Raw genomic sequence first — 13,918 nt, forward strand, 5'->3', positions numbered from 1 at the left:
TCCAAAAGCAACTGATGGAGCAGGGGAAAAGATCTAGGAGTCATATGCCTAAATATGATAATTAAAAGCATAGGAGTTGATGACAGTACAGAAAGGGAATATAAATGAAGACTAGAAGAGAGCCTAGGGCAATGCTTTGAAGAACTTCTTAAGTTAGAGTGCAAAGTAGATGATAGACTAACAAAAACTGACTGAGCAGTAGTTTTACTGTTAAATAAAACAACAGAAAAGATGGTCAGTAACTGTCAAAATGCCGGAAATATACAGGTCAAGAAGAATAGCCAACCTCTCAGCTTCGGCAACTAAAAAAATAAAAAAATAAATAAAAATCACTGGAAACTAGAAAGACTGATTTCAGACTTAAAAGCGACAGATTAAAAGCCAGATTACACAGGTTAAGGTTTGAACAAGAGAAAAAAGTAGAGACAGCAAATACAAAATTACATCAAGGAGTGTGGCTGAGAAAAATAAAGATATAGGATGACATGGTCTAGTAAAAGTTGGAACTTGGACATGGTTAAAAGGAGTAGGGAAGCTACTTACTACTAGATAAGAAGAGATTAAATCAATCAAGTAATTAAAGAGCCTTCCAAATTATTTTATGCTTTGCTCAAGCTACTGTAGTAGAGTATTGATACATTAAAAGTAAATTAATAGGGGGGCAGCTGCTCAGTAGATTGAGAGCCAGGCCTAGAGATGGGAGATCCTAGGTTCAAATCTGGCCTCAGACACTTCCCAGCTGTGTGGCCCTGGGCAAGTCACTTGAACCCCCATTGCCTACCCTTACCACTCTTCCACCTATAAGTCAATACACAGAAGTTAAGGGTTTAAAATTTAAAAAAAAAAGTAAATTAATAATCATTTTCTACTTAATTTTAAAAGAAACTAAGAGAAATTTTGTATATAAATGTAGGTTCATATGTATATTTACACATATATACTTACAGGAAGACAAAATACAGCAAAGATAATGAGACAAAGTGGTAAGACATTCAGTATTAACACACGAGTTTTAAAGATTATATAGTAACAATAATGTAATGTGTAATTAAAAAAACTTTTGATTTACACAAAATCAATACAGCTAGAATAAGTGGGGAAACTGTCAAATAGAAAGAAATCTTTGCATCAACTGGCTTTAGACACTAAGTGCTAGTAAAGCACTTAGCACAGTGTTTAGAACAGTAACTGACATAAATTAGAACTATATAAATGTTTAATAATAATAGGCATTGCTCTGGAAATGAGGCACAATGGAAAGGGGAAATCTATGGGGCACGATCTACAAGGCAGTGGCACAAAAGCCTAAGATAGGAGACCCTAGCGAACAGATGATACTCTGGAAGCTTTGAAAAGTTGAGAAACCAAATAATTTTAGGTCACAAAAAATTAAATCCAAAAACTAAGGAAAAAGAACCAGCCAAAGGGGAAGAAAGAATAGGCATATTAAACAAAAAAGAGAAGATAATGGGGTGATGGGGAAAGAGAGCCAGTGGGAAGGCCACTGAAAAACAAAAAAGATTAAAGTAACTGAAGGAAGATAATACTGTGTTTTACAGCAGAAGTGGGAACTTGAAACCAAAAACTCAGACAAGTAAATATATCTGGAAAAAGAAAAGAAATGATCTCAATGCATTGTTAGTGGAATTGTGAACTGATCCAACCATTCAAGAGGATAATATGAGCTATAAAGAGTTATAAAACTGTGAAAATCCTTTGATCCTGCAATACCAATACTGGGTCTATATACCAGAAACATCATTTAAAAAAAAGGGAAAAAGATCTATTTGTACAAAAATATGCATAGCATCTCTTTTATTGGTATCAAAGAATTAGAAAATATGGGGAGGCCCATCAATTGGGGAAAGTCTAAACAAATTGAGGTATATGTTGGTGCTGGAATACCATTGTGCTTTAAGAAACAATGAGCAGGATGATTTCAGAAAAAGCTGGAAAAAATCTACATCAACTGATGAAGAGCAGAACCAAGGGGATACAACACTGTACTATGATCAACTGTGAAAAACTTAAGTTTACTCTCAGCAATACAATGATCCTGGTCAATTCTGAAGGATACACCACAAAAATCAAAAGTAACTAACAAAATTATATGGATAAAGTGGTACTCAAATGAAGAGGAACTCCCCCATCCCTTGTGGGGATGAGATGACTACAAGTACTAAGACATCAAGCATGTTTTTGGATTTTTTCATTTTCTCAATTAATTGTGCTGACTTCCCCACCCCCCCTCCTTTTCCAATACAAAAAAGAAAAAATATCATGTCATATGGGATAATTCTCTGGGAAGGGGAGGGATACATGGGACACAATGGTGATGTAAGAAACAAGAAACTATCACTAAAATTTATTTAAAAAAGTTTTAAACCGAAAGATACGGAATTATAATGACCAAATGTAGCCCAGGATAAAGAAATAAGAAAATGCACTTTGTTACAAAGGAGTGGGAGAATATGAGTATGAGAATATATGTGTGTATGTGTGTGTGGATGTGCGCGCGCCTGTCAACTTGTTTTTTTTTTTAAGTGTTATTTTGATATAATTTGTTCCCTTTGTGTTCCTACACACTATACTTTATGCACTTAAAAACGTTCTTTGATGGGATCCCTAGGCTTCATCAGACTGCCAAAGAGTTCAACCCCACTCCAAATTAAGAACCCTTAATAATGTCACATGTGGCAGATGTGTTGGTTAGTGTGCTAAACTGCTTACTTGCCACCAGTCCCCCATGCCTTCCTTTCTTTAATATTCTTTGTTATAAGACATACTATTTGGGAGGATGAAGTAGAGGGGAAAATGCATGCAGGTGTATGTACCCGCGCACACCCACACACAAAGGTGACAAACAAAAGATATCAACAAAAATTAAGTGAGTAAAGTAGGTAAAATATTTTTACAGTTATACCTCATTTTATATAACTAATGTGATAGTGAACCACTTATTTAAACAGTTTTCATAGCCAAATGTCAGGTAAGAACTTGACATTCAAAGAGACACTATATCAAATCCTTATAAAAAGTTAAGAAAGCCTTTAGTAAAACAAATAAAGAACAACCTATTTTATGTAAATGTGAACTTTCATATTAGATTTGCTTGATGCAGAACCAGAATGCACTTCTATTTTGCAATATCATAAAACAATGAGATATGGATATAAAGATGGTTGCAAACTGGAATGAAGAAACCAGGTCATACTCTGGGAGCAGGTAACCAACAGAGTTCATTTGGAATCCCAACAAGAACAAAGTGTAAGCAGCTGGAAAGAGAGTTTGATGAAGAGATTTGCAAGAAAACATATCATGCAGAACCAGGTAACTAAGTAGATGTAAAGTAATATATGATCATAAATATTTGTATTATTTGTGTATAAATTTACAAAATTCTCTTCACAATTATCCTTTCTTGCCACTTTGAAAGATCATTTTGGAGCCTAAGGGAAGAAGGATTAGAGTAGTTGGAAAGACTTGAGAGAAAGGGAGACCAGTTAAGAGATTACTGCAACATAGACCTGATTCCTTTAATCCTTGCAATCTCCCTTATATTTATTGCTACCTAGCGACCATGGCCATACCTTTATAATTCAGTAAAGTGAACCCCCTATTCCTTCCTCCCCCCCCCACTAACCTATCTTCCCTACCACCAGAGAACATAATTTCCTGTTATTAAAGATACACATTTTAAATTAAACATTATTTTAGTACCTATTATGCATATGGAATACTAAAAATCATCCCTGCCATTATACCCTGTGAAATAAGTAGATCCTCTATGAGATGGTGTTGATAAGGTTGAGATATTAAGGTTTAGTTGGTTCCTCAGTACCTTTTTATGAAGAGGCCTGTAAGTCTGTTTCTCAGTGACCAGTACACACTGTTCAGATTCCCAGACAGTTTTTAAAAAACAGGAGAGGGGTTTATTTGGAAACAAAGTAATATGAAGGGGAGAATTAAGGAATTCTAGTTAACCTACCTGCCTCCTTCATGAAGTATCTAAATTCACAACCAATAGTCAGCAAAGCAAGGACTAAAAACTAAGAACACTGGTAGTTGTCTGCCACCAAATCCACTGTACTTTTCACCACAACATACTGCATCTAATAACTTGAAATGAACCATAACGAAGACCTGAAGAAAAATACTGTAGGAAAAGCTTGAGCTTGGACTCCTTTTAGACTTCCATCTTTGTATTCTTCCCAGAGTGCTCCCTCCTTCACCCCCAAAAAAGATGGAACAAAACCCATCTTTTTGACAAAAAACAAAACAAAACAAACTTACTTTCTGTCCTAGAAACAGGACAGAAGAGTTGCACAATTAGGAAGTATCTGAAACCACATTTGAACCCAAGTCCTTTCAACTTCAGACCTGGCTCTCTATCCCACTATGTGACCGAGCTGCCAACAAAGATAATTTATTAAAATTCAAATTAAAAAATTTTTTTAATTAAAATGTCTTTTTTTTCCCACTATTTGACAAAAACTGCTGGGAAATTTGGAAAACAATATGGGAGAGATTAGGTCTAGATCAACATCTCACACCCTACACCAAGATAAATTCAGAATGGGTGAACGACTTGAATATAAAGAGGGAAACTATAAACCAGTTAAGTGAACACAGAATAGTTTACTTGTCAGATCTGTGGGAAAGGAAAGACTTTAAAACCAAGCAAGAGTTAGAGAAAATTACAAAATGTAAATTAAATGGTTTTGATTATATTAAACTAAAAAGTTTTTGTACAAACAAAAACAATGTAGTCAAAACCAGAAGGGAAACAACAAATTGGGAAAAAATCTTTATAACGAAAAACTCTGACAGGGGTCTAATTACTCAAATATACAAGGAGTTAAAGCAATTGTATAAAAAATCAAGCCATTCCCCAATTGATAAATGGACAAGAGACATGAATAGGCAATTTTCAGGTAAAGAAATCAAAACTATTAATAAGCACATGAGAAAGTGTTCCAAATCTCTAATAATTAGAGAAATGCAAATCAAAACAACAATGTGGCAAAATTGGGACATTAATGCATTGCTGGTGGAGTTGTGAACTGATCCAGCCATTCTGGCTGGCAATTTGGAATCATGCTCAAAGGGCTATAAAAGAATGCCTGCCCTTTGATACAGCCATACCATTGCTGGGTTTGTACCGCAAAGAGATCATAGATAAACAGACTTGTACGAAAATATTTATAGCTGCGCTTTTTGTGGTGGCAACAAATTGGAAAAGGAGGGTATGTCCTTCAATTGGGGAATGGCTGAACAAACTGTGGTATATGCGGGTGATGGAATACTATTGTGCTAAAAGGAATAATAAACTGGAGGAGTTCCAGGCGAACTGGAGAGACCTCCGGGAACTGATGCAGAGCGAAAGGAGCAGAGCCAGAAGAACATTGTACACAGAGACTGATAAACTGTGGTAAAATTGAATGTAATGGACCTCTACATCAGCAGCAATACAATGACCCAGGACAATTCTGAGGGATTTATGGTAAAGAATGCTACCCACATTCAGAGGAAGGACTGCAGGAGAGGAAACATATAAGAAAAACAACTGCTTGAACGCATGGGTTGGGGTGGACATGATTGAGGGTGTGGACTCGAAACTACCACACCAATGCAACTACCAACAATTTGGAAATTGGTCTTGATCAAAGACACATGACAAAACTAGTGGAAATGCGCATCGGCCATGGGTGGGGGTAGTGGGGGGGGCGGGGTGAAGGGGAAAGGAGGAGCATGAATCATGTAACCATGTTAAAAATTGTTAATATTAAAAATGATAAAGGCTGATATAATAATATAAATTAGTATTTTAATTAAAGCCATGCTGATAGATAAAATCATTAGACCACGCGCTTGTAAGCATTCAAAACTGCAGCCTCCAGAAGCGCCTACTTGCCAAAGAGACCACTCCCTCCTAACCCAGGAGATTTAAACCCTTCCCTGCGTCAAGATGTAAGCCTTCCCAAGCCCAAAAACCGGAAACGGAAACGTGTTGGACCACGGGAAATGTAGTTTGATACATTTCCCAAATTTCACTTTTACAAAATGAATATTAATAAATGTTTGAAAAAAATTTTAAAAATGTCTTTTTTTTAACAATCAGGTAAGTTTTATTTTAAGGTTTGTGAAAGCTTAATAATACATCTTTATAACAGGAAATTTGTCAAACAATATTAAAATAACAATCTCACAATTTTCATTATGTTTGTTAATATTAAAAACATTAATATGATGAATATGTAATTATTCAGATAATACTTTATGTAGTACAGTTGAGAGTGCACTACATACCTTTCTTTGATTTTTTTTTTAAACCCTTACTTTCCGTCTTGGAGGCAATACTGTGTAAGAGTGGTAAGGGCTAGGCAATGGGGGTCAAGTGACTTGCCCAGGGTCACACAGCTGGGAAGTGTCTGAGGTCACATTTGAACCTAGGACCTCTGGTCTCTAGGCCTGGCTCTCAATCCATTGAGCTACCCAGCTGCCCCTACTACATACATTTCTAATGTACTCCTCAAAAAAAAATCTTACAAGTTAGGTATAAGCCAGCATTATCCTATAAACTTTACATCTGAAAACATTTGAGAAGTTAGGTGACTAATAATATTGACATAGCTTCTTTAGTGGTAGAAAAAACCATGAATAACCCTAAATCTAAGTTGCAAAAGGCCACAAATCAACTCTACTTAAATAAATTTATTTATTCTCAATACACAGTACAAAAGCCCATCCTTAGCTAATAAAGAAAAATTGCCCACTATTTGGGTACCTATTAATAATCTTTCCAAAGGGATAAGGAAAGAGATTAGAGAAGTGACTTCACTGGTAGAAGGAAAATTCCAGGAGAAGAAATGTCCTATGAATGCAGGCTAGTATATTCTCTACAACTTGTAATCTTAGTTACCTATAATCTAGAACATTAAGGAATTAAAAGTGACTTGTCCAGTATCACATAGCCAGTATGTGTCAGAGGTTGAATGTGAATTCAGTCCTTAGTGTCAGGCTACTTCAACTTTTCCATAATTTTAAATACAAAAGAGCTTACAGGCTGAGTATGAAGCACTCAAAAAATATTTCCTGATTAGACCTTAAGCCACATCAATCGAAATTAATGCAACTTTTAGTACCAGTAGCTCTTCTAAAGGCACAGAAATTATGTTTTATTATTTGGAATTAATTCATATCCTTACTCTCAAAAACTCTATCTCATTGAAAACGTAAAAGGAGAAATTAATTAAATGTAACCAAAAATATGCAGTCGCCAATGAGTACTCAAGAAAAAAAATGCTTATATGAATCACTACAAAGTTGCTGCCTTCACTGACCTAGATAATTGTGAACTTCATGATCTGGGTTCAAATTTATTTGTATATTCCATTAAACAAACAATTATGAAGCAGTTACATGAAAAGAACAGCCAATTGCTATAGATACAATTATTATTACCTCCATCTTTTTATTTCTTAATGCTAATTGTATATTGCTGCAACTTACAATCAGTATTTTTAAATTGGTTGTCTTATTTTCCTATTAATATATTTTTCATTAGAATTCACAAAATAAAGGGAGGAACCAAAAGTGCTTTTCCATAATAGAGAATTCTCCATAATTTAATCAAAAAAATACAAGTTTTTTCCAAACAAACAAGATATACATATTATATATATACTCTACTCCTATCTATACTGCGAATATAAAATGGATGATCCCAAAATTGTTACTAGTAGATACTATTAGATATGAGAGCACATAAAGAATCATAAACAATAAAAACACACATAGATACAAAATCACTCTGCCATCTACAGTCAGTTTTAACCTACTTCCCAGTTAAATCTCACATAGGATGACTACAGAGCTGATGGACCAGAATGAAATCAATTTCTATCAGGTTATTTTGGATCAAGCTACCATTAGACCTATTTCTAACACATGTACAAAGAATACCTATTGTATAAAAAAGTATTACAAAAATGTATGTTTATTTTAACCAGAAGTCTTTTATGTCACTCAGCATAGCATACAATCTTATAACATATTAACAAAACAGCTATGGCATGAGTAAAAATATATACCTCACATAATCTATTTCATTGTTACATAATTATGAATGTTACAAATACTAGGATAGTGTTTTATAAAAAATTAATGTTGCCATAAGTAAGAAATAATAAAAAATAAGGTGAAGTCTTAAGACCTATTTTTCCTCCAAAAGGTTAAATATACAGAAAGCAATCCTAGCAAGTGACAGAAAAACTTAAACAAGAAAACCAAGACATAGCTGTACTCAAGAAGGGTTTTAAATTCATAATATTCTAACAGAGAGCATCAAATATAGTCCACGAAGTTTATAATCTAAAGGTAACTTTTTTTCTTTTGGGGAAAAAAGTCATCTTTCGCTATGTGGTCTAATAAATATGAAAAAAACTAAGTCAAAGAATAATACATGGGTGTCTCAGTGGACTGAGAGCCAGGATTAGAGATAGAAAAGGTCCTAGTTCAAATCTGGTGTCAGACACTTCCTGGCTCTGTGACCCGGGGCAAATCACTTAACCTCCACAATCTATCCCTTACCACTCTTCTGGCTTAGTACCAATACGTAGTATTGATTATGAGACAGAAAGTAAGGGTTTAAAAAAATAATTTGCATTTGGTTATGGAATGCACTCTATAAATGATTCTTTTGCAATTATTAAAAAGGATAGCATTAAAAATTAGACAGTGTCAAAGAGCAAACTGGAAGTGTTAAATGAGAGAAGCCAACTTAGCATTAAAAATGTGCTTCAGAAAAAAAATACTAAGGTGATTACATAAATTGAAAAAATATTTCAAAATTACTTTAATTAGGATCATATAATTTGTAAAAGACTGATCTTGTGGATCTCCCAATTACCTCTGGAAAACTCAGGAATTTTTATAAAGGCCACTGAAAACACAATTCTCGTTAGGAAAGTATACCTGTAGACAATAGCCCTGAAGGAATCTAAGTTGGTACTACTGAGTTATAAAAATTTAGGTGGTTATGTGATTAACTTAAGATTAAAGCCGAAAAAGGCAGAATGACTAGAAAAGGGATATGGTTCTGCTTTAAATCTTGAGAAGATCAGGATTATAAAATTAATAATTTCTCAAAAAGTGATCAGTCATGTCAGTTCTATAGAGGTGACATAGCTAGAATTTAGGAGTCAAAGCATCAAAGCATGAATTCTATCTTTGGTGCCTTACTCTAAGGTTTGGCTTTGAGACAGAAATCTATTCCATGAATCACATCCTATGTACCCAAACCTGAGAGTCCCAGTCAATGGAAAGATTCTACAAATATGCCTAATATCGATAATATAGTAAATCCATCTAGCTCTGAATCTTTTCTCAAGAAATATTTGTAATTATTTTGGAAAGCACTTTATAGTTCAACAAATTGACTTGTAACTTGACAGATACTAAAAAGGGGCAATGAACTGGTCCAGGAGTTGAATAAAAGTAGAAAATTTAGCAGAGTTGCACTTGGAAAATTGTGCAGTACTTTCAACAATCCTCCTCATTTCTCACCTAGTAAAACTACATGAGGATTTCTCTAACTTTGTCAACATGATCCAGGAAGCTCATTACTGAAAAAACTTCATCATCTTTTCATCATTCTTGGATCTCTACCTCATCAACACAATCTCAATCTGTCTGACTGAAGGGCAGAGCAATGAATTCCAATACCACTATTTAAGGAGGCATCTCAGTTTAGTAAGTCTCCTCATTTCTCATGTGGCTGCACTACTCTGGAATTTCTTACTTCTCCACATTGGGTATGTTTGAGGTCCCATCTCCCTTCCTTTTAGATTGGAACTTTCCAATCTTTTTTTTATATTTATATCCCCAACAGTTAAAACAGTGTGTGGCAGTTCTCAGAGGAAGAAATTAAAACTATCCACAGTCACAGGGAAAATTGCTCTAAATCACTATTGATTAGAAAAATGCAAATTAAAACAATTCTGAGAAACCATCCACACCTACTAGATTAGCTAACATGACTAAAAAGGAAAATGATAAGTGTTGGAGGTGATATGAACAATTGGGACACTAATACACTATTGATAGAAGTATGAACTGATACACTCATTCTGCAGAGCAATATGGAATCAGGCTCAAATAGCCAGGTCAAAAGCCGGGCATATCCTTTGACTCACTAATACCACTACTAGGTCTGCATCCCAAAGAAATCAGATAAGGGAAAAGGGCCTACCTAAACCAAAATATTTTAGCAGCTCTTCTTGTAATGGCAAAGAATTGGGAACTATGATGTTGTCTGATTTGGGGAATGGATGAACAAATTGTGGCATATGGTTGTAATGGAATATTATTGCACTATAAGGAACAATGAACAGAATACATTCAGAAAAACCTGGAAAGACTTATACGAACTGATGCAAAGTAAAGTAAGCAGAACCAGGAGAACAATGTAAACAATAACAGAATTATATGATGATCAACTGAGAAGGGCGCTAAACAATTATCAACAAAGCAAGTCTCTAAGATAACCAAAAGGGACTCATGATGAAAATGTTATCCATAGTCAAAGAAGGAATGCTGGAATCTCTCTGCAGATCAAAACATGATGTCTTCCCCTGTATTTCCTTCATAAGATTTTTATTATACGAGATGTGTCTTCTACCACAATAAGAGCAATATGGAAATATGTATTACATGAAAATACACTTATGACCTATGAGACTATTCACCAGAGTAGGGGAAGAAAATGTGAATTTTAAAATATCAAAAAACAATTGGGGGGTGGGGGGGCGCGCAAGGGGGCAGCTGGGTAGCTCAGTGGATTGAGAGCCAGGCCTAGAGACCAGAGGTCCTAGGTTCAAATCTGGCCTCAGACACTTCCCAGCTGTGTGACCCTGGGCAAGTCACTCAACCCCCATTGCCTACCCTTACCACTCTTCTGCCTTGGAGCCAATACACAGTATTAACTCCAAGACAAAAGGTAAGGGTTTAAAAAAAATTTTTTTTAATTTAAAAAAAAAAAACAATTGTCAAAAATTTGTTTCTACATGTAACTGAAAAATACTTTCAAATTGAGAAAATTTAAAAATGTTTAAAAAGAACAGTGCCTGGAATATAGAAGCACTTAATGTTTATCGATTATTGACTAAATCACATACTGCTACAAATGTTCAGCTTTAGCACCAATGTTTTCCTAATGAGTAACTGCAAATAACACAAATAATGAAAAGTGACAGGTACCAGCGGATGCCTAAAATCAAGACCTGCCATCTAAGTTAAATGAGGAATTATTAAAGAATTGAATATATACCAATTGTATCTACTGCTAGTCAAGTCTTAAATCTAATCCTTCCTCTTATTTAACATATCTCCAAATCTACTTACTTCAACATTTCTAGTATCTTTCTTCAAAGCTGTTCAAAACTCTCTTCATCAAGTCTTCACCGTTACCTTACTCATCTTTAGTCACCATCTCTGGCATACGGCTGTGTTGCTGAACCTATGACATATATGTCATAGGAGGGTTGCTCCCCTCCCTCTCCCCTGAGGACATTTCTCACATGACCTACCCCTCTGCCCAGCAGCCCAATGGGAGCACCTCCTCCCTCCCCTGTCTAGGGTAAGGCAAAGGACTCACATGCAATGTGAGGGTTGTAGTTTGGGAACTCTTGTCTCTAAAAGGTTTGCCATCACTGGTCTAGGATGTCCTTATTTACATACGCCTATGGATACATGCACAAAGTTTTCTATTTCTGTAATAAGACAAATTAAAGGTGAACCTTGTCCATATGCAGAATACTAGCTTCTCTAGATACTATTCAAGAAAAAGCATGTTTCCCAAATTGCAGACAACGGTGACAAAGGCTAGCCAATGGAAAAATAATAAATATAAAAGTGGATTCAACTCAATAACCCAGGGATTAATAAACTGGTAAACACAAATTACTTGGGGATGCAGTCCCTATCCAGGAAAACAGAAAAGAAGTCTGCCAGAAAAAGTAGGATTTGATCAACACCCTATTTCACATTCCATAATAGGGTCAAAATGGAAACTGATTCTGAATATTAAAAATCTTTGATCATCAAAAAATAAGTGGATCATACACCCTTCTCCTTTAGAACAATAGATTGGAAATGTATTCTTAAACAAGGAAATAAAGGTAATTTAAAATATGTACTGACATGATGACATGAAATTTAAAGCTTCTACACAAATAGAAAGTAACTAGTATAAGGGAAGCAGTCAAAAAGGGAAAATAATCATTGCTTTCCAATTTTTTTAGGCAAGAATTTAGTATCCAAGTTATATAGGCAACTGAAAGGAATAGATAATGGGCTGAAGTGAGTATTGACTGGATTCTGTAATCCAGACTAAATTCTCAAATTGAAATTAAAGAGGATGAGTGGAAGAGATAATTTATTCTGGTCTCTCATCCATAGACTTGTACATTTTTCTCTATACTGTTCTCACTACACTACTGATGACAACTATTAAATAGCTGTAAAAGATAGCGTATTAGGTTAGACTTGGTTCTTCTGATTACAAAATGATCACTTTGAGAAAATCTGTTCCACAATCTAGATCAGTAATGGGCAAACTCTTTAAAGAGGGGGCCAAAGGAAAGGAAATGCTCATCTGTCAGTCTGTTTCTGAGGCAACTCTTTCAAAGTTTCATCATATTGTATCCTACTCATTGTATTCATCAGATTAGGAATAATGTCTCTGTCTGGATAGAATATTTCAGAGGGCCTACATATGGCCTGAGGGCTGTAGTGTGCCCATCACTGATCTAGATCATATAGACAATGTCAAATTTTAGTGATGGTAGTATGGAAGTACATTTTTAAAAATCTTTTAAATGTCAAGTAATAATTTTAAGATTTTAAAACTGAAAACTTCTCTCCAATGACCAGAGAGTTCTTAATTGCTAAAGTCTAATGACATTTTCTCAATCTTCATCTTTTTTGACTTCTCTACATCTTCCCTGACTTCTCTACATCTTCCCTCTATACTATTTCATTGAACTAAGATCGATCTTAGCAACTTCCAAAGATGTTTCACAGACATCCTAAACTCAGTTGATCTCTTATTCCCTACATACAACACTCACACACACTCTCTCTCTCTCTCTCTCTCTCTCTCTCTCTCTGTCTCTCTCTCTCTCTCTCTCTCTCTCTCATAACGTACTGATCGGTCTGCCTATCTAGATTATCTCCCCATGCCATTCTAGACTCCATGATAGGACCTATCCTTTTGTAATCAACACTAAGAGTCATTCAGTCAACCCACAAACATTTATTAAATGTCTACCATGCGCCACACTGTTCTAGGCACTAGGAATACAGATACAAAACTGAAACAGTCCATAGAATCTAGTTGTTTAAAATCTAGACTAGTGAATTTTCAGCATTTCAATTTTGGTTCAAATACTTTTGCAAAGACATTCTAGAGACCTGAATAACTTGATTTTCTAAAAAAACTTACCTTTCAAAATAAGCAAATCTACAAAGTTATTGTTATTAGTGGGAGAAAGAGATTGGATTCCAAAGATTAAATATTTTAGGAAAGCCAAAAAGATGACACCATAACAAGGAAACTAATAAATTAAATTTTTACTAGTTTGCATATATTTTTTACTAACTTGTGGGAGTCATCTTTAGAAGTCTGAAGAAGAGATAATGGAAAAAATACCTTTGTTGATGATGGTGGAGTAGGAAAATTAAGCCAGGCTGGAGCAAAGTCATGCTGCGCCATTTAGGTCCAGTCTCTCCGACTCAGTGAAACAAGGTTTCAACACCTCATGGCAAGCCCCTGCCATTTAAAAAAGGAAAGAATTATGTTTTAGATTCATAGGTTTTAGTCAAAATTATAGTTTTACATCTACTTTAACCAAGTCAT

At 35.0% G+C, this 13,918-nt stretch overlaps 1 protein-coding gene across 2 annotated transcripts in view; it reads right to left on the reverse strand.

Moving 5' to 3' along the window:
• Positions 1-13,918, reverse strand: part of GPBP1 (GC-rich promoter binding protein 1) — a 96,360-nt gene that overhangs the window by 41,357 nt on the left and 41,085 nt on the right. For both annotated transcript variants that reach the window (XM_044663845.1, XM_044663838.1), the window contains exon 2: positions 13,712-13,831. In XM_044663845.1, coding sequence (XP_044519780.1) covers positions 13,712-13,774 — 63 coding nt within the window. In that variant the 5' untranslated portion in view covers positions 13,775-13,831. The remainder of the gene's footprint in view (positions 1-13,711; positions 13,832-13,918) is intronic.

The sequence above is a fragment of the Gracilinanus agilis genome, chromosome 1 (assembly GCF_016433145.1).
Source record: "Gracilinanus agilis isolate LMUSP501 chromosome 1, AgileGrace, whole genome shotgun sequence".
NCBI lineage: Eukaryota > Metazoa > Chordata > Mammalia > Didelphimorphia > Didelphidae > Gracilinanus > Gracilinanus agilis.